General features: G+C 39.2%; 1 protein-coding gene across 8 annotated transcripts in view; it reads left to right on the top strand.

Annotated features, from left to right (window-relative positions):
* PHKA1 (phosphorylase kinase regulatory subunit alpha 1) overlaps positions 1 to 21,752 on the top strand; it is a 349,029-nt gene that overhangs the window by 75,967 nt on the left and 251,310 nt on the right. For 7 of the 8 annotated variants that reach the window (XM_080653241.1, XM_080653240.1, XM_080653243.1 and 4 more), the window contains 2 exons: positions 1,353 to 1,435; positions 4,901 to 4,981. In XM_080653241.1, the coding sequence (XP_080509367.1) occupies positions 1,353 to 1,435; positions 4,901 to 4,981 (164 nt within the window). The remainder of the gene's footprint in view (positions 1 to 1,352; positions 1,436 to 4,900; positions 4,982 to 21,752) is intronic. The other variant, XM_080653242.1, reaches the window with a different exon arrangement.

The following is a 21,752-nucleotide window of genomic DNA, read 5'->3' as shown; positions in this document are numbered from 1 at the left end:
TAACTGCCCTCCCCTGCAGGCCTGGTTGCCCCTAACTGCCCTCCCCTTCTGACCTGGTCCCCCCCAACTGCCCTCCCCTGCAGGCCTGGTACCTCCTCAACTGTCCTTCCCTGCAGGCCTGGTCATCCCCAACTGCCCTCCCCTGCAGGCCTCATCACCCCCAACTGCCTTCCTCTGCTGGCCGGTCACCCCTAACTGCCCTCCCCTGCTGGCCTGATCACCCCCAACTGCCCTCCCTTTCAGGCCTGGTCCCTCTCAACGGCCCTCCCCTGCTGGCCTGATCGCCTACAACTCCCCTACCCTGCTGGCCATCTTGTGGTGGCCATTTTGTGGTGGCCATCTTATGTCCACATGGGGGCAGCCATCTTTGACCACATGGGGGTGGCCATCTTGTGTGTTGGAGTGACGGTCAATTTGCATATTACCTCTTTATTATATAAGATGAGAAAAAGAATTTTCTAAGACTTGCATGGGAGAATGAGTGATTTTTATTTGCGTGGATTTATATCCCTCCGTTTCCAAAGTACCATTTCCCTTAAACCAGTCCTTGAAGTTGTGTATCTGGGGCTCCAGCAGAGCGAAAATCAAAGCCAGTGTCCAGAGTTTCTGTTCCATAGTGGAGTTGAGTCCACTGTAATATCAGGCTAGTTCAGTGTTCAGCAAACTCATTAGTCAACAGAGCCAAATATCAACAGTACAACGATTGAAATTTCTTTTGAGAGCCAACTTTTTTAAACTTAAACGTCTTCTAACGCCACTTCTTCAAAATAGACTCACCCAGGCTGTGGTATTTTGTGGAAGAGCCACACTCAAGGGACCAAAGAGAAGCATGTGGCTCGCGAGCCACAATTTGCTGACCACGGGGCTAGTTCAAGTCCATTCATTAGTCCATTGTGTCTAGGAACCCCATGGCTATGGGCCATGTGGACAAGTGCAGAGCCTGAGAGTCCCACAAGCCAGGAGTCAAGACACTATCAACAAGGAAGAGAGAGCAAGAGGAAACCCCTTTGTTTAGGAGGTTAAATATAAAATCTTCCCTTGCTTTCAGTGGCCATGCCTACACACCTATTCTGGCTGATGCCCTGTTCCCAGGTATTACTGACAATCAAGCACCCTCTCTGTCATTTAGACTTTACTGGGTATGCCTCTATTCTTTCTTTGTCCAGTCCCTTCCCCCAGGATTTGTGGGGAACAGACCTGGAGAGTTTTAAGCGATAGCTTTCTGGCACAAATGGCATGTCCATATTATCCAGCCTTCCCTGTGCTCCTTTCCTGTTAATTAATTAATAACTGCATTAATTATAACAGTATCACATTGACCAGCTCTATGTCTTTATTCTCTTTTTCCTCAGGACTTCATATCATCCACAGCCTAGATGAAGTCAATTTCATCCAGAACCTTGTGTTTTACATTGAAGCTGCATATAAAACTGCTGTAAGTGCTCATTTGGTAATACATTTTAAAGATATGGGGATTTTAAAATTCTGGACAACTGATTCTTTCTCTTATAGCTACACCTCATAGTGAACCATTCTATAAGGCTTCTGGCAGAAATTATCTTCAGTCTCTTTCTTTGCTAAGCTCTGTCATCTTCTGTTTACCTTCTCCCCAAGGGAGTTACAGAGGCAAGAGAGTCAAGATGCTATGTTTTCATTTCTTTCAAACTGTATAATATCTGATGGTACATATTTAGCAATCTGGGGATAAATTGTAGTCTTACTGTAATGACTTATAGTCTTAAGCAGGAGTAAGATGGCTAGGGAGTATTATGGGCCAGTTAGCTACTTAGAAATAACATTTCTATGTGTATAATAATATCTGTAGACATTGATTCAGTATTTACAGTACAAAATAGTTACTTTTTCTTACAACTACTATATGAGATAAATTTATATTAAATCAAAATATTTAACATCTGTTCTCTCAGGGATCACTGTTCTTCATTACATGATATTCACTGTATTGAAAATGGATGTGTCATAAATAATCCAATTTTTAAATTTAATTGTTTAGTTTTTTAGTTGTTTTAGGTGGGAGGGTAAATCTGGAACCTGTCTCTCTATATTTGCCAGAAGGATAAGTGTAACATAGACATGCTATAACTGGACAATCAATGGATCCATACTGCATGTCACTACTTGAGTCAATTAAGCAGAGGCGGGGTTGAATCATATATGAGCATTTATTCTGTTAATGTAAAAATAACCATTGAAACCTATAAAGAATTTTTGTGAGTTTATTTGAGCCAAACTGTCGACATATGCCAGGAAGCAGAACCTCAAATGGCGGGTTACATTTATATTTATACATTGCAATCAAAGGAAGGGACATGGGTGGGTTACATGAAATCCACTGGTGATAGAGTAGAGAGGCCTGAGAAAGCAAAGCGGGGGAACCCCTGGGATTGGATATAAAATAAAATGATAGACACATACTTAGGTGGGTGCAGGAACAATTAACATGATAATAATGAAGGAATATGTGGTATGTGTCCTGGCGCCCAGCACATTAGGTTGTGCCCCAAGGGGTTCAGAAAAAGGGAAGTTACAAGTTACCCAAACATTTTGAGGGTATATTATTATAGATGCAAAAAGACAGATAGGCTCAGTTAAGGTAAAGGTTGACCTTGTCAGTGAAGAAACCAACCTAGGATGTAACTACACACCATAACTGCTTTTAGTTTAATTTCAGACCATTCTTTGTGGTTACTTTAGGTCTCTGAGTTTGCAAGACTGCCATGCAGGTCTTCCTTGAGCTTGTCAGGTTAGCATGTGGCCCCTTTCATTCACAATTCCAATACTGCCAGCAGTATGGGGAGAGCAGCGATCATCCACAAAAATCTGCTCTGCACGCCCACCACCCCCATAAGCCAGCTGCTTATATTGGGTAAAAAGGACAAAAGATTACATTGGGAAGTAGCCAAAGAGTATGCCAAATGGGCAGTTAACAGGTAAGCAGAGAGCTGGGGATCTTCAAAGGGCTTAGTGATATGCAAGGGCTGGGGGTCTTCCAAGGTTTGGCAATTCTGGTTTCTGCAGCAAAGTTGTTAATCTTTCCATGATAATAGGCAGCTCCAAATGGGAGGATGAGATGCATTTCCAGGTGAGTTCCCAGGACCCAAGTGCAGCTGCCAGCAGCCTTCTTTAATCAGAAAAAACAATCACATTTAACAGAGCATGATTAATATTTCTTACAATTCTAGCTGGTTCCCCAACATTCTATTTCTGTCCCTATCAATATTTGACGCAAACAGATATTATTTGTTGACTGATCACTTTGCCTTCCAATATCATAGGCCTAGGTTCTCTGGCCTCTCCACTACAGGTAAGGATTGCAGCAGTAGAATTAATATTTGTGTCTTCTGAGAGTCTAATCTTTGCTGCACACACAAGGGTACAGCTGAGTTTGGGGGCAGGTCAGACTAGTTATGGGATAAATATGGTTTACCTTCCTAAAGCTTTAACTCAGAGATCTGGCATGAAAAGTAATTTAAGATGCATATGGAAATAAATACAGGTGCATAAGGTATATTGTATGTATGTGTGTTTGTATGTACATGGGTATGTTCAAGTTCTATTTAGTGAGAGGGCCTAGAAGCAATAACACCATAGTGACAATGAGCACCATTATTCAAGTCTTGGATTGTAACTATCGTTCTCTAGTTAAAGAAACCAGGATTCCGTATAGAAGTGGTCAGTTCCTGGGCTGGTATATGAAAAATACAAGATGAGACTGAAGCATGATGTAGTGACAGAAGTGAGGAAGTGTTCAAAAAGAATGGGGCATGTCAAACCTGGAAGAACTCTCTAAGGCCAAAGTTGGAACAGTTCGAACAACAAAATAATATTTTATTACAACCAAGAGAAAAACCTAAATATCCATAATTTCCTACTGATATAAATAAACAACTGAATATAGAAATGGGGGAGAAATGATAGCTCTTCCTTAGTGATGAATTGCAGAGGTAATGAAGGAACTAGAAAATCACCATTGAAACACCACTAATAATTGTTGCTGGCTGGACCCACACTAATGGATGCTGTCAACTGATGATCTTGGCACCAATTTAACAGCAGTGGGAATCCCCAGTTTAGGGTGCAGTGAAGAAGTAAACTAGTGTTGTTCTGACATTAATTTCTTAGCTTTGACAGTTGTACTATGGTTATGTCAGGTGTTAACATTAAGGAAAGCTGAGGTAAAGGTATATGGGAACTCACTGTACTATTTTTGTAACTTCTCTGGAAGTCTAAAGTTATTTCAAAATAAAGTTTGTTAAAATTAATTTTAACTGTTATCTTTATATTTTCAAGGGGCTGTATAGAGTAATGGTTAAGAATGTAGGCTTTGGCGTGAGAGTACTTGAACTGTAATCCTAGCTTTGTCACTTATTAGCTGTGTGTTCTTGGGTGAATCACTTAACCTCTCTTTGCAGCTCAGTTTTATCATCTATAATATGTAATAGTTAGGGAAGATAATAGTGTAAAGTGCATAGGTTAGTGCATAGTACATTTTCAATGCCAAAATACAGTAAAATTAGAATGGATATTTAAGATAAAGTACCAGGGTGTGGTTTAGGCTCCATTTCTTAGACCCCTTCGGTATCTGCTTTGATGGAAAAATTTGAGAAGTACCTCTCTAGATGGACCAAACTGCAGTTCTTTGTACTGATCAACTGTTCAGGAGTCCGCCAACTTCTTGGAAGCCCCACAAGAATTTAAAGTTACTGGGAAAATACCTATGGGGGCAACCCACCTCATTGGCATATTCTTAATAAGCATTGTGGGTACACATAAGTATGTCAAATTAGCTACTATGTGTGCCTTTTATTCAAGGATTGTGCATCTAGTGAGCATTTAGTAGTGATGACTTGCTAATTTTATGTTGGTTATTTTATGTCAGGACTTTGGTATATGGGAACGTGGAGACAAGACCAACCAAGGGATCTCAGAATTGAATGCCAGTTCAGTTGGAATGGCAAAGGTAATTTTCCTTGCTTTGTTTGTCCCATGTATGGGGTAAGGAAGTCTGGTACACCTTTGCACTAGATAAAGGCTTAATGTGAATATGGACCATCGTCAAATTAATTGTTCTTTTAAACCACAGGTACAATTCAGATTCTACCATAGAACTGTGAACATATAGGTGAGGACGTCTTTCATAAGCTCCAGATTTATTTATCCAAACTAGTTTTGTAGCATATCTCTACTTACATATCCTACAAGGACCTAAGAGAACATATCTTAAAGTAAACTCATCATCTCTACCATTCCAAAAACAAAGAAAAGGAGGTCTTTGGTCCTTCTGTACACCTTTGACAAAGCTTGATATCATGGAACCATTTCTCTTTATTGTTGTTGTTCTGTTTTTTTAATATTTATTGTTGAAAGTATTATAAATAGCCCCAGTTTTCCCCCATTGACCATCTCCTCCCTACTCCTAACGCCTCCCAGGCCTTTACCACACTGTTGTCTGTGTCCATGGGTTATACATATAAATTTTTTAGTTAATCTCTTCCCGCCCCATCCCCCACCTTCCTTCTGAAAATTGTCATACACTTGTGGCTTTATTTCTGGTCTTTCAATTCTGTTCCATTGGTCTGTGTCTGTTTTTCTGCTAATACCATACTGGTTTTTTTTTTCTTAAATTTAGAAACAAATTTTATTTAAGATCTGAAATACAATTCTTAAAATTCTACTTCTCCAGAAAACCCTGGCTACACAATAATACATTGCTCTATTGTTACAGAATTTACCAGGCGACTGAAAAATACACAGGGAGTACTCAGAGATCCAGAATAAACCCATTTATTTTCAGATGTACAGTGACTCAGTGGGTCAGTTCTCCAAATCCTGTGTGAGTGAATATGGAGGAAGCTTTTCCTTTATACCCTTTGGTTTCTTTGTTCCCCAAATATGGATCAGGCTTCCGAACCTTTTGCGGGCTTTGCAAAAAGCCCCATGTGTTGGGATGGGGGACTTGAGACCACATCCAAAGACCTGGCCTGGCGCCAACGCTGATAACCTCCATGGGTTGTGTATGGTTCATGTTTTATGGCCTCTGTAAAATGGGAGTATTTAGGTAAATAGGTCTTGCTAGACCAGATTGTTCAGAAAGGGGCAGTGACTTAATTATAGGCTATCAGGAATGTACATTAGGTTACTGTCACAGATTCAGATTGCTAGCTCCCCCGCAAATGCCTTATATTCTCCATCATCCCCCCCCCCCCACCTTGATCCTCAAACTGATTTTCAGCCTTGGGGATTCAATAGAAGACTCAAACCTGGGGAGTAGGGTGCTTAGCAGCTGAAGTCTTTTTCACCATCACCCAAGGGATTGTAATGGCAGTCCCTAGATCTGGTCTTGAGTAACATCTGGGACTTCAGGGCTTACTGATTCTATCCCTATTAGCTGTTGTAAAACCTGTTGGCTTTCTTGGAAGAAAGGAGAGGGAGTCTACACAGGTTTCTTCATTTCTGGCTTCAGAGCAGTTGAAGTGGTGAGAAGCACATCTCAGGGTCACATCTATTTCTTCTCCAGTTGGCCCATCATCCTTGCTCTGCTCATGTCTGTCTAACTGCCTAAGACATTCCCTCAAGTATTCTGGCTCTGCATTCTTTCAGGGAAAATGGGCATCTGTGGGCTCCTCTGGCTACTTCCATGCTGAGGAGGGACAAAGTTTTTTTTTTCAGAGCCAAGAGATCCTTGCTCTCTGTCAGAGGGACGATGAGGCCTGGGCACAAAAGGAGGTGGACTTGTGACCTGGCGGAGACAAACTGTATTATAAAATTTAGTATATTGAACAATTAGAACAGCAAGAGTTACAACAAATGATCTGGTGGAAGGCAAAGAAAACATTTCAGTTCTAATAACTCCTATTGAAATAGAATTTTTCTCCTTAAAATCACCCTTATGTTTATTAACAAGCCAAATTAAGACCAATTTATCTATGGCATTCAATTTGGCCTGATTGTTTGCATAAACACAAGAATGGTAACTGACCGCCTTTGCTGGAATTTCATGATTGAGTCTCAATGTGCCCTGTAGGACAGGGAAGCTAAGCCATCCAGCTGCCATCAGGCCTGTAGTATCTGCTGGGTTAGGTGAATTCCTCACTAAGATCTGTACCTGCAGTGGCTCCACCCGGGCCTGCACCCTAGGCTTCAAGGCCCATCTCAGCAGCCCTCCTACTTGTTGTGGCTTAGAGAGCATGGGGGCTCCCTAGGGACACAGAGGTACCCTCGTTGCTCCCCTTTCACTCTGACCAACTGCCAGCAATGGAAGAGTATGGGCGTGATGCTCTAGCGCCATCTATTTTCAGGGCTATCAAGCAAGAGACCATGGTGGCTTTCTCCATGGCACTCATATTGGCTTCAAGACTTCAGAGTCCAGACAGACTCTCTAAAACATGACACTCCAGTCAAAGTTTTCAGTCAATAAAACCACCATTGGAAATCAGTCTTATTGAATTTATGCAAAGAAATGGATTGCCATGATTCATTCATTAAGAATTGCCAAATTTTGGAGGGATCATATAGGGAGAAAAATACACTAACCTGCTTTAAGATCTTCTGATTTTCCTTGCCAGTCCTTTCCATGGACTCTTCAGAAGATGTAATATTTTTCCAAATGTATTATAACAAAACAGTTACTGTCTCCAAATGACAAGAAGAAAATTAAAATGACATGGTTAGGGATTTCATTATAATGCAGATGGCATGGAATGTTGTCCTTTCTATAAAACCCAACATTCTATCTACACTAATAAAAGAGTAAGATGCAAATCAACTGTACCTTCGCAATGCCCATCAGCCAATCAGGAGTGAGTATACAAATTAACCCAACAAAGATGGCGGGTTAATTTGCATATGCAGGCGCTGAGCGGCCTAGGGGCGGGGCAAGAAGCTTGTGTTGTCGCCATGGCGACAACACAGGCATTCCACACTGCCCCAGCCACTCCGGGCCTCTGGGCAGCGTGGGAAGGTGGAAAGGCTGCTCTGGCCAGAGTGAAGGCGGTGCCAGCAGCCAGGGGAAGGAAGGCCCATTCTTGCACGAATCTTTGTGCATCAGGCCTCTAGTAATATTAAAACTAACTAGAGACCCAGTGTATGAAATTCATGCAAGAGTGGGCCTTCCTTCTCCCGGCTGCCAGCACTGGCTTCCCTGTGGCACCCGGGACCTGGGCTTCCCTCGCAGCCCCAGCTTCATCCGGAAGGGCATCCAGAAGTACATCTGGTCTAATTAGCATATTATGCTTTTATTATTATAGATAACCATTAGTTATAACTGTATTTGACAAAGGTTCCTATGTACCTTCAGTATAAAACTTTCCTTCATGAGAGAGAAAACAAACATTTGAGGCATTTCAGAGCCTATTGGGATGATCTAAAGCCAATTCTAGATCAAGAAAGAGTTTCTTAAAATTCAAACTCTTGAAGGATTGTCAAACTTTATTTTACCAAAAGATTATATATTAAAGTGTATTAGACAGGAACATAGGCTAGCAAACTTCAGTTCCCATGATTAAAAGATGGTCCTTTTTTATTTATTAAATACCTGATTAATATAACATAATTGTTTTATTAGAAAAGAACTAACCAAAATGAGACTTATTTTCTAACTTCATTTGTCCTTGGGTATGGACAGCAAATGACACTAATTGGATTTCTCCCATCAGTCTCCCTGAGTACTTTGACATAAGCTATTTACCCTCTGTTTAGGGAGGCAAAATGCAAATCATTGACTCTTAAGTGTTCTTGGTTTAGGGAAGATAGAGTTTTCTAGATGGTTGCAAACTGCTGTTTTAATATCTGTTTCCCTGTTCTGCTTGTCCTGGCTTACTGGCCTGTACCATTTAATCAGTTTCCTTTTAACATTTTTTTTCTACAAACTTCCTATAACTTCCACAGACATTCTTACAACTTTCAGAAACATTCTTAGAACTTTCAGAAATAACTACCTTTAGAAACCACCTTCTTTTTCCTTCAAAATGCATACCCATGCCTCAGTCCTTCCATTAAGTATTTCTACTCTAAAATTCTTTCTTTCTGTCATACCTTCAGCAACTTGTACAGACTTTTTCTTTCTTTTTTCTTCTTTAAAATGTATTAGAATTCTTCACTCTTAGAAATCATAATTTTTCAATGATAACCAAAAAGTAAATAGCCAGCATTTCTTAGATTAACATTTATGAACACACTTTAAATGCACTCTTACTTTCAAGAAACTATACCTTCAACAAAGTACAAGAGACCTTCTGTAATAAAAACTAAGAGCAGGCAAATTAAAACATGTCTAGCAGTTAATGTTTCAGTATTTTATGTTATTTTAAAATATTTAGATGTTTATTATTTAACCCAACAATGATACAAAGTCTCTTAGTTACCAAAGACTTTGGAAAATTATGTATATGCATATGAGGCTGGAGAAAAGGCAGGGGGAGGAGGGAGCAGGCCCAGCATCCTGTTCTCAGCCTCTAGTGGCTTGGATTTAAACTGCTACAATCTTCCTTAGAGATAACATGCTAACGTTACTGCTGTGACTTCTGTTTCTGGCCCTCTGGGCCAGCCCTTCCCTAGGCCACTTGTTCTACAGTTGTGAACATTATGTTAGTTTTCTGTTTTTGCCTTTCTTCTTTTTATATACATAGATCTTCTGAGCCTCTTTTAACAGCTCTTCTGCACTTCTGTCCTTCCAGTTCTCTAACTTTGCAGTTTTCTTGAGATGTCAGGCCAACTGGAGACAAAATGTAATTTTTAATATTTCTTGGCCCAACAGGTCCTCAGGGTCTGGCCCAGAGTACTTTCTCATTTGATCTTGTAGTCTTGGTAAAATTCGGAAGACCCTTCTTCTTTGCCTTGCTGAATATTGAAGGCTTTATTTAGGTTCTGAGTCCCACTGGGGCTCCCAGGTTTGGAAATCTTATATCTGCTGGAAGCAGACTAGGGCCAGCCAGGTGCTCCTTTCCCAGATAGCTATAGCCAACTTTCAAATCATTCCCCCTTCTTTTCCTGAGAATAGTATTCCAAAGACAGACATTAACTCAGGTCTACATATACACTTGTGGGCCCAAAATGAGTCTACCTAGTCAGCTAAGCCACATGGATCTTCCAGCAGAGGTTTTAACACTTTTTTACTGCTCCAACTCCTTTCACAGCCTAGAAAAGCTGGTTTCTGGTGGCGCAGTGGCCTCAGGGCCGGTTGGAGCCTAGGGGGAGGCTGGGATTGTAAATCCCCATCTTGGCTGTTCCCTCAGATCATTCCTCCTCTTCCCCAGTCCCATAGGAAGGGGAAGGCAGGACAAGGGATCCCATTTCTCTGTCTGCCCTTGTTCTCTTTTAGGCTTTTCTACTTTTACAGGGAGAGGGGCGACTGGCCCCTTCCTCCAACAGAGAGCACAGTCAGTTTCCTCTTGAGTGACTGGACTTTTATTAAAGTACCATTTTATTTTTAATTATGCTGTTAACATGATTGCCCTTTCTGTTCAAGGAAAGTATAAGCTAATCTGGCTGAGAGTCATATGCCCCCGGGACCCAGGAACCACCCTTGGAATGCAGTCCATCCTCATTCAAGAACTGCCCATTATCATGGAAGCATAAATCTTCTTGTCCAACCCAGCCTGCATAGATTACTTCCTTATGTAATTTCAAGTATATTGTATTGGTCTAAATTAGTTCAAAAATATTTCTTTTAGGAGAGAGTAGATCTTTGTGTCACTTCAGGGCCCTTTAGATGTCACAAAACTGTCTCTCAGTTAAATTCTTGAAATATTACATTCGGAAAAGCTGTAAAATATACCCAATTTAAAGATTATTAAAACTTAAACCAGTTTTAACATTAAAGATTTGGTCTTGACCACAGAATTAATCCTTTTCCATCTGGCTAATAAATTGTTATATTCTAGTAATACCACAGAAGTACAGAATATACTTTGAATTGTAGAGAAAATGCAGGGAGGACATGCATACCGCCTGCCCATTCTCTTGCTGCCTTGCCATCAAGGGCACAGGAATTGCAAGCTGTGCCCACCCCATAGCCTCAGTTCTGCTTCCTCCAGCCTGTGCAGGTTTGTGATGTCACAAGCAGACACAGGCCACCTGCTCTCCTCGTAATAACAATGCTGCCTACTGGATGTTTAATGGATGTGATGCTGGGCAGGGCTTTGCAAATTTCTCCATCCTGCCTAGTTTGGCAAGTACCACCTCTCATTCTGCCTGGCCTGGAAATTGAAACTTTGGGTTATTTTTTTGCTCAGAGTAAAATGGCCCTCTTTTTTGTTGTTGTTCTTTCCTTTTAACTTACCCCTCCTGCTTGCCTCAGGTGGGGAAGATAATGGTTTGTTAATTACAGGCAGGTTTGGAATTAGCGGGCCTTTGTTTAAACTTCCCTGGGTTGCAACCTTCACACATTTTACACGTTCAATCTGTTGCAAATGGTAAAAGTTCCTTCTTTTTTATAGCAGCATAGTATTCCATTGTGTAGATTTACCAGTTTTTTAATCCACTCATCTACTGGTGGGCACTTAGGCTGTTTCCAAATTTTAGCTATGGTGAATTGTACTGCTATGAACATAGGGGTGCATATGTCCTTTCAGATTGGTGTCTCTGGTTTCTTGGGATATAGTCCTAGAAGACAGATTACTGGGTCAAATGGGAGTTCCATTTTTACTTTTTGAGGAAACTCCATACTGTTCTCCACAGTGGCTACACCAGTCTGCATTCCCACCAGCAGTGCACGAGGGTTCCTTTTTCTCCACATCTTTGCCAGCACTTGTCCTTTGTTCATTTGTTGATGATAGCCATTCTGACAGGTGTGAGATGGTATCTCATTGTTGTTTTGATTTGCATCTCTTGGATGATTAGTGACTTTGAGCATGTTTTCATATGTCTCTCGGCATTCTGTATGTCCTCTTTCGAAAAGTTTCTATTTAAGTCCTTTGCCCATTTTTTGATGGGATCGTTTATCTTCCTCTTTTTAAGTTGTATGAGTTCCCTGTAAATGTTGGAGATAACATTGGCAAATATGTTCTCCCATGCAGTGGGCTTTCTTATTGTTTTGTTGATGGTTTATTTTGCTTGTGCAGAAGCTTTTTATTTTGATGTAGTCCCATTTGTTTATTTTCTCCTTAGTCTCCATTGCCCTAGGAGCTGTGTCTGTAAAGATATTGCTACGACATATGTCTGCTATTTTGCTGCCTGTGGAGTCTTGTAGGATTTTTATGGTTTCCCATATTACATTTAAGTCCTTTAGCCATTTTGAGTTTATTTTTGTTTATGGTATAAGTTGGTGATCTAGTTTCATTTTTTTTTACATGCATTTGACCAAATTTTCCAACACCATTTATTGAAGAGACTGTCTTGACCATCGTATGCTCCTGCCTCCTTTGTCAAATATTAATTGAGCATAATGACTGGGGTCGATTTCTGGGATCTCTGTTCTGTTACATTGGTCTATATGTCTGTTCATGTGCCAGTTCCAAGCAGTTTTGAGTACCGTGGCTTGGTAATTAAGTTTGATATCTGTTATTGTGATCCTTTCAACTTTGTTCTTCTTTCTCAAGATTGTTGTGGCTATTTGGGTTCTTTTTTTTTTATTCCAGATGAATTTTTGGAGAGTTTGTTCTAGATCTTTGGAGTATGCCATTGGTATTTTAATGGGGATTGCATTGAATCTGTAGATTGCTTTGGGTAGTATGGACATTTTAATTATGTTGATTCTACCAATCTGTGACCATGGTATGTTCTTCCATTTGTTTGTGTCTTCCTCTATTTCTTTTTTCAATGTCCTGTAGTTTTCCCAGTACAGGTCTTTTACCTCCTTAGTTAAATTTATTCCTAGGTATCTTAATTTTTTTGGTGCAATGGTAAATGGAATTGTTTTTTTTCATTTCATTTTTGTGAATTCATTATTGGTGTATAAAAAGGCCATAGATTTGAAGGTGTTAATTTTGTATCCTGCTACATTGCCAAATTCATTTATTAGGTCTAGTAGTTTTTTTATGGAGTCTTTGGGGTTTTCTATGTATAGTATCATGTCATCTGCGAATAAGGACAGTTTTACTTCTTCTTTTCCAATTTGGATGCCTTTTATTTCTTCTTCTTGTCTGATCGTTATGGCTAGAACCTCCAGTAATATATAGAACAGGAGTGGTGAAACTGGGCATCCCTGTCTTGTTCCCATTCTCAGGTGAAATGCGATTAGTTTTTGCCAATTGAATATGATGTTGACTGTAGGTTTGTCATATAAAGCTTTTATTATGTTGAGATATGATCCTTCTATTCCCTCTTTGCTGAGAGTTTATATCAAGAAAAGGTGTTGGATTTTGTCAAATGCTCTTTCTGCATCAATTGATATGATTATGTGATTTTTGTCTCTCAATTTGTTTATTTGATGTATCACATTTATTGATTTTTGGATATTTTACCATCTTGCATCCCTGGAATAAATCCCACTTGGTCATGGCGTATGATCTTTCTAATGTAATGCTGAATCCAATTTGCTAGAAATTTGTTGAGGATTTTAGCATCTATGTTCATCAAGGATATTGGCCTGTAGTTCTCTTTTTTTTATGGTGTCTTTATCTGGTTTTGAAATAAGGTTAATGCTGGCTTCATTCAAAGAGCTTGGAAGTGTTGCTTCCTCTTGAATTTTTTTGAATAGTCTGAGGAGGATACGTTTTAGTTCTTTGAATGCTTGGTTGAACTCCCCTGTAATGCTGTGCAGACCAGGGCTTTTGTTTGATTGAAGATATTTTATCACTGCCTCAATTTCTTCAGTAGTTATCGGCCTATTCAGGTTTTTTTTTATTCTTCCTGATTGAGTTTTGGGATCTTGCATTTTTCTAAGATTATGTCCATTTCATCTAGGTTGTCAATTTTGTTGGAATACAGCTGTTCATAGAATTTTTTCATAATCCTTTGTATTTCTGTGGGATCGGTTGTTACTTCACCTCTTTCATTTCTGATTTTGTTTATTTGGGTCCTCTCTCTTTGCTTCTTGGTGAGTCTGGCTAGATGTTCATCAATCTTGTTTATCCTTTCAAAGAACCAGCTCTTGCTTTTGTTGATCTTTTTTAAAAAATATATATATTTTATTGAGTTTTTACAGAGAGGAAGGGAGAGGGATAGAGAGTTAGAAACACTGATGAGAGAGAAACATCAATCAACCTCCTCCTGCACACCCTCCACTGGGGATATACCTGCAACCAAGGTACATGCCCTTGATTGGAATCGAACCCGGGACCCCTCGGTCCACGGGCCGATGCTCCATCCACTGAGCCAAACCAGGCAGGGCTTGTTGATCTTTTGTATTGATTTTTGGTCTCTATTTCGTTTATTTCTGCTCTTTATTATTTCCTTCCTTCTGCTTATGCTGGGCTTTCTTGTTGCTCTCTTTCTAACTCTTTGAGTTGTAGCGTTAGATAATTTATTATCATTTTTTTTTTTTGTTTTTTTGAGGTAGGCTTGTAGAGCTATGAACTTCCTTCTCAAGACTGCTTTCACTGTGTCCCATAGATTTTGGACTGTTGTGTTTTCATTGTCATTCGTTTCCAGGATGGTTTTTTTTTTATTTCTTTTTAGATCTGTTTGGTAACCAAATCATTGTTTAAAAGCATGCATTTAGCCTCCTGCTGTTTGATTTTTTTTCATTTTTTTATTGTAGTTGATTTCTAATGTTATGTCATTGTGATCTGAAAAGATGCTTGATATGATTTCTATTTCCTTGAATTTTAAGAGACTTTGCCTGTGTCCCAATATGTGGTCTGTCTTTGAAAATGACCCATATGCACTTGAGGAGAATTCTGTGGCTTGGGGGTGAAATGTTCTGAAGATGTCAATTAATTCCATCTGATTTAGTGAATCATTTAGGATTGATGTTTATTTGCTGATTTTTTGTTTAAAGGATTTATCCATTGGTGTTTGTGAGGTATTAAAATCCCCTATTATGACTGTATTGCTGTCAATTTCTCCCTTGATATCTTCCAGAAGTTTGTTTTTATATATTTGGGTGTTCCTGTATGGGGTTCATATACTGTGTTTACCAGAGTTATATCTTCTTGTTGAACTGCTCCCTTTAGTATTATGAAGTGGCCTTCCTTATTTCTTGTTATGGCCTTCACTGTGAGGTCTAATTTGTCAGATATAAGTATTGCTACCCCAGCCTTTGTTCATTTCCATTCGCCTGAAAAACCTTTTCCCTCCCTTCACCATCAATCTGTGTGAGTCCTTTATTCTGAGGTGGGTCTCCTGTAGACAGCATATATATAGATCATGCTTCCTTATCCACTCAGATACCCTATGTCTTTTGATTGGGCCATTTAATCCATTTACATTTAAAATTATTATTGATAGGGGAAAGCAGGCAGTTTAGGGGATGGAAGATGGCTGCCAATGGGAAGGCAGACTGCAAGATAGTGTGTGAGTGAGAAAACAAAGGGAGAGTGTGTGGTTGCACGGGGAGTGTTTGTTGGTGAGTTGAGGGACAGCTATACTCCAGGAGACTATGGTGGACTATCAGACGGGGATCCCCTGACCAGGCAGCCCCCACTGCTGCTGGGTTCCCTCCCGGAGCGACCCGCTCAGACGCAGAGATGGCGCCATCTTGAAGGGGAAAGTGGATGTTATCGGGAGCCTGAAAAGCCCGGGGAATTTACAACTACGGCACCGACCAAACAGCTGCAAACCTGAGAACACCAGTCCCCAATTGACGCAAGCACGTGGATTCAGAGGTGCTCTACACTCCACCATGGAAAGGTCAGATTTTGCCTGGGATAGTGAGGTCTGTTTTTTCCGGCAGGAGAGATAAACGTGCACATGGCAGGAGTTGGAGAACCTGGGAAAGTCTGCGCCTAGAAAAATCCATGGCTGTTGGGGCTGGCGTGATCTGTGAATGTGGAAGGGGGTCCTCAGAACTGCTAACAGAAGGGAATTCTAAAAAGCAACCCATTTTGATCTGGGCGCAAAAGGACAACCTAAAAATTTTAAAAGTGTGCTGGCTGCTTAGACCCAAGGGGAAAAAGACTGCACAGACTTGCGCTCAGCCCCGGAGTTCGCACACTTACTCTGGCTCTTTTTTTTTTCCACTTTAAATCCTTGCTTCTGATTACTAAGCCCAATACATAGGATCACCCAATTGGGGACACTCTAAGAGACTGCAAGGGAAAGTTGTTTTTTGGAACCTGGGGATCAAAGTGGGGAATAACCATCAGAGAACCAGCTCTGGGGCAACCCATTCCCCGAACTGGTATTAAGTGCCACAGGGAAAACAAATTCTAAACACTAGCTAGAGAGGACCTATAGACCCGGAGGTCAATCCAGAAACACTGCCACCCAGGGGTTGAATCACAAATTGACTCTTATGTAAACAAAAATAAAGGAACACAAGAAATGAAGACATACTGCCTGCTTAAAAATCAGGACTGGCTTACAACACTGAGTAGCAGTGGAATGCAGGGAACTTCAATACTGTACTGACTAGGAAACAGGCGTGCTAAACAGAACAGTAGAGGAAGTGAATGACCTTCACTACTGCACATTTTTATTTTTATTTTTTTCATCTTTACTTAAGAAACTAATTTTTTTTCCTCACTTGATTTTACCTCTTTAATTATTACATTTTTATTATCAATCAGTATTCTTACTACTACTATTTTACCTTTTTTTAAAAAAAGTGTCATTTTATTTTACTTTGGGATTAGTGTTCTACATTCTATTTTCATCTTTCTTTAGCATCATTTCACTCTATCTCAACTTTACATTTACGCCATCACTCTCTTCCTCACTTTTCCCCTTTTGTTGTCCTGTTTCTCTTACCCTATTCCTGCGTTAGATTTTCCTTATTCCTTCTTTTTACCCCAATAAAATTTTACCCTACTTATATATTTAATTTCCAATATCCTGCTCCAAGTCCATACCCTCTCTCTTCTATTTCTTCACTATCCAAAAAATTTTTTCTTTCTGTCCTTTTGTTGTTGTTTGCTTGATTATTGATTATATCGATTTTTTATGCTTGTTTGTGAGATTGTTTCACTTTTTGTTTTTCTTTGTTTTTTGCTTCTGTTTTTCCTCACCTCACTTGATATTAGTTGTTGTTTGTAGTTTGCATTCATCCCCAGGTGCTTGTTGCTGGCATGTGTGGGGATTAGTGGCTGTTTTATTGGAGTATTCTCCCCACATATATATAGGTTTTTCCCCTCTTCTTTCTTATTCTCTCTCTTTTCTCTTATTTTTTTTCCTTTTCTTAATTTCATTTTTGCACTCATTTTTTTCTCTTCTTATTTCTTTCTTATCCTCTAATTTGCCTTTCTCTGGTGGTCACCTTTATTTGGGGTTATTCATATTGTGAATATATTTGTGTTCAGTACTTTGTGCATTCTGCCTTTCTGTGTTGTATTTTGTGCCTTTAAATCAACACAGGAGAGAGAGAACTACATAACCAGATACGAAAAGAAGAGAGAACATGGGCTGACAAAGAAAGAGCCCGCATATGAAAGAAAAGCAGGCATCACCAGAAAAGGAAGTAAACGAAATGGAGGCAAGCATCCTGCCAGAGGAAGAGTTCAGAGAAATGGTCATAAGGTGGATGAAAAGAATAGAAGACAAATTCAACAATATTTGTAAAAACCAACAGGAAATGAAGAAAAATCAAGAAGAAATGAAATATGACATTGCTGCTATAAATAACTCAATAGAAAGCATCAAGAGTAGACTAGAAGAAGCGGAAGACTGCATCAGTGAACTAGAAGACAAGGTAGGAAAAAATACCCAAGTAAAGCATCTTCTAGAAAAAAAAAATTAAAAAGCAGGAGGAGAGCCTAAGGGAACTTTGGGACAACACAGAACAAAACAACATCTGCATAATAGGGGTGGGTGCCAAAAGGAGAAGAAACTGAGCAAGGAATAGAAAACCTGTTTGAAGAAATAATGACAGAGAACTTCCCGGATATAGAGAAGAAAAAATCCACACAAATCCAAGAAGCTCACAGAGTCCCAAGAAAAATGAACCCCAAAAGACTGACACCAAGGCACATTATAATTAAATTGGCAAACACCAATGACAAAGTAAGAATCTTAAAAGCAGCCAGAGAGAGACAGAAAGTTACCTACAAAGGAACCCCCATCAGACTAGCAACTGATTTCTCAACAGAAACACATCAGGCCAGAAGGGAATGGAATGAAATATACAAAGTCATTCAAAGGAAGGGTCTGAATCCAAGAATACAGTACCCAGCAAGGCTGTCAATCAAAATTGAAGGTGAAATCAGGAGCTTCACACACAAGAAAGGATTAAGGGAGTTTATTACCACCAAACCAGCAATGCAAGAAGTGCTAAAGGGTCTGCTGTAAAAAAAAGAAATAAGAAGGGAAGAAGGAACACAGGGTTAAAGAATAAAAATGGCGACAAACAAGTACCTATCAATAATAATTTTAAATGTAAATGGATTAAATGTCCCAATCAAAAGACATAGGGTAATGGAGTGGATAAGAAAACATGACCCACATATCTGCTGTCTACAAGAGACCCACCTCAGAAAAAAAGACGCACACAGACTGAGGGTGAAGGGATGGAAAAAGGTTTCTCAGGTGAATGGATGTGAAAAAAAAAAGCGGGGGTATCAATACTTATATCTGACAAATTAGATCTCAAAGTAAAGGACAAAACAAGAGATAAGGAAGGCCACTTCATAATACTAAAGGGAGCAATCCAACAAGAAGAATAACTCTGGTAAACATATACGCACCCAATACAGGAGCACCCACATACATAAAAAAACTCCTGGAAGATATCAAGGGAGAAATTGACAGCAATACAATCATAGTAGGAGACTCTAGTACCCCACTATCACCATTGGACAAATCCTCTAAACAAAAAATCAGCAAAGAAACATCAATCATAAATGATTCACTAGACCACATGGAATTAATTGACAACTTCAGAACATTTCACTCCAAAGCCACAAAATATACATTCTTCTCAAGTGCACATGGGTCATTTTCAAAGATAGACTATATATTGGGTCACAGGCAAAGTCTCTTCAAATCAACAAGATAGAAATCATATCGAGCATATTCTCAGATCACAGTGGCATAAAACTAGAAATCAACTACAATAAAAACAATCAAAAAATAAAAATAAAACACATGGAGACTAAATAGCATGCTATTAAACAATGGGTTACCAGAGAGATCAAGGAAGAAATAAAAAACATCATGGCAACAAACGACAATGAAAACACAACAAACTAATATCTATGGGACACAGCAAAAGCTGTCTTGAAAGAGAAGTTCATAGCTCTACAAGCCCAATGCAAAAAAACAAGAAACAATGGTAATAAAATACTTAACCCTACAACTCAAAGAGTTAGAAGGAGAGCAACAAGAAAAGCCCAGTGTAAGCAGAAGGAAGGAAATAATAAAGATCAGAGTGGAGATAAATGACATAGATACCAAAGAAATAATACAAAATATCAACAAAACCAAGAGTTCTTTCTTTGAAAGAATAAACAAGATTGATGAACCTCAATCTTGGCTCACCAAGAAGCAAAGAGAATGGACCCAAATAAACAAAATCAGAAATGAAAGAGGAGAAATAACAACAGACCCCAGTGAAACACAAAGGATTGTGAAAAAATACTATGAACAACTCTATTCCAACAAACTGCACAACCTGGAGGAAATGGACATATTCCCAGAAAAATACAATCTTCAAAAACTCAATCAGGAAGAATCTAAACATCTGAACAGGCCAATAACTATGGAAGAAATTGAAGCAGTCATCAAAAAGCTTCCAGCAAACAAAAGCCCATGGCCAGATGGCTTCACAGGGGAATTTTACCAAACATTCAAGGAAGAACTAAAACCTATCCTCCCCAGACTCTTCCACAAAATTCAAGAGGAAGGAACACTTCCAAGCTCCTTCTATGAAGCCAGCATCACCCTAATACCAAAACCAGATAAAGACAACACAATGAAAGACAATTACAGGCCAATATCCCTCATGAACATAGAAGCCAAAATCCTCAACAAAACTCTAGCAAATCGGATCCAGCACTATATCAGAAAAATTATGCACCATGACCAAGTAGGATTTATCCCCGGGATACAAGGATGGTACAATATCCGCAAATCAATAAATGTGATACATCACATAAACAAATTGAGAGATAAAAAACACATAGTCATAACAATTGATGCAGAAAAAGCATTTGACAAAATCCAACACACTTTCTTAATAAAAACTCTCCACAAGGGGGGAATAGAAGGATCATACCTCAACATAATAAAAACCATATGTGATAAAACCACAGCCAACATCATACTCAATGGGCAAAAACTAAAACCATTTCCCCTAAGAACAGGAACAAGACAGGGATGCCCACTCTCACCACTCCTGTTCGACATAGTACTGGAAGTATTAGCCATTGCAATTAGACAAGAAGAAGAAATAAAAGGCATCCAAATTGGAAAAGAAGAAGTAAAGCTGTCCGCAGATGACATGATATTGTACATAAAAAACCTGAAAGTCTCCATCAAAATCTATTAGACTTAATAAATGAATTCGGCAATATAGCAGGATACAAAATTAACACCAAGAAATCTATGGCATTTCTATACACCAATAGTGAACTTACAGAAAGAGAGACTGAAAAAGCAATCCCATTTACCATCGCACCAAATACGTTCAGATACCTAAGAATAAACTTCACTAAAGCGGTAAAAGACCTATATGCGGAAAACTACAGGACACTGAAAAAAGTTATAGAGGAAGACATAAACAGAGTGAAGAACATACCATGTTCATGGATTGGGAGAATCAACATCATTAAAATGTCCATACTACCCAAAGCAATCTATAGATTCAATGCACTCCCCATTAAAATACCAACGGCATATTTCACAGTTTTAGAAAGAACTCCAAAAATTCATCTGCAATAAAAAAGACCCCAAATAGTCACAGTAATCCTGAGAAAGAAGAAAAACTTAGGTGGGTTCTCAATACCAGATTTCAAGCTGTACTACAAGGCCACTGTTCTCAAAACAGCCTGGTACTGTCACAATAACAGACATATAGACCAATGGAATAGAATAGAGAACTCATATATCGAACCAAACCCGTATGCTCAACTGAAATTTGACAAAGGAGGCATGAACATACAATGGAGCCAAGACAGCCTCTTTAATAAATGGTGTTGGGAAAATTGGACAGATACATGCAAAAAAATGAAACTAGATCACCAACTTACACCATACACAAAAATAAACTCAAAATGGATAAAGGACTTATACATAAGATGGGAAACCATAAAAATACTAGAGGAATCCACAGGCAGCAAAATCTCAGACATATGCCGAAACAATTTCTTCACAGATACTGCTCCTAAGGCAATGGAAACTAAAGAGAAAATAAACAAATGGGACTACATCAAAATAAAAAGCTTTTGCACAGCAAAAGAAACCATCAAGAAAGCCCACTGTATGGCAGAACATATTTGCAAATGTTATCACTGATAAAGTTTTAATCTCTAACATCTACAGGGAACTTATACAATTTAATAAAATGAAGATAAATGATCCAATACAAAAATGGGCAACGGACCTAAATAGAATCTTTTCTAAAGAAGATAGAAGGAAGGCCAAGAGACATATAAAAACATGCTCTAAGTCACTAATTATCCGAGAGATTCAAATCAAAATGACCATGGGGTACCATCTCACACCTGTCAGAATGGCAATCATCAACAAATCAACAAATGACA

This window comes from Plecotus auritus (genome assembly GCF_963455305.1).
Source record: "Plecotus auritus genome assembly, chromosome: X".
Taxonomy (NCBI): Eukaryota; Metazoa; Chordata; class Mammalia; order Chiroptera; family Vespertilionidae; genus Plecotus; species Plecotus auritus.
This window is presented reverse-complemented; position numbering and strand designations above follow the sequence as displayed.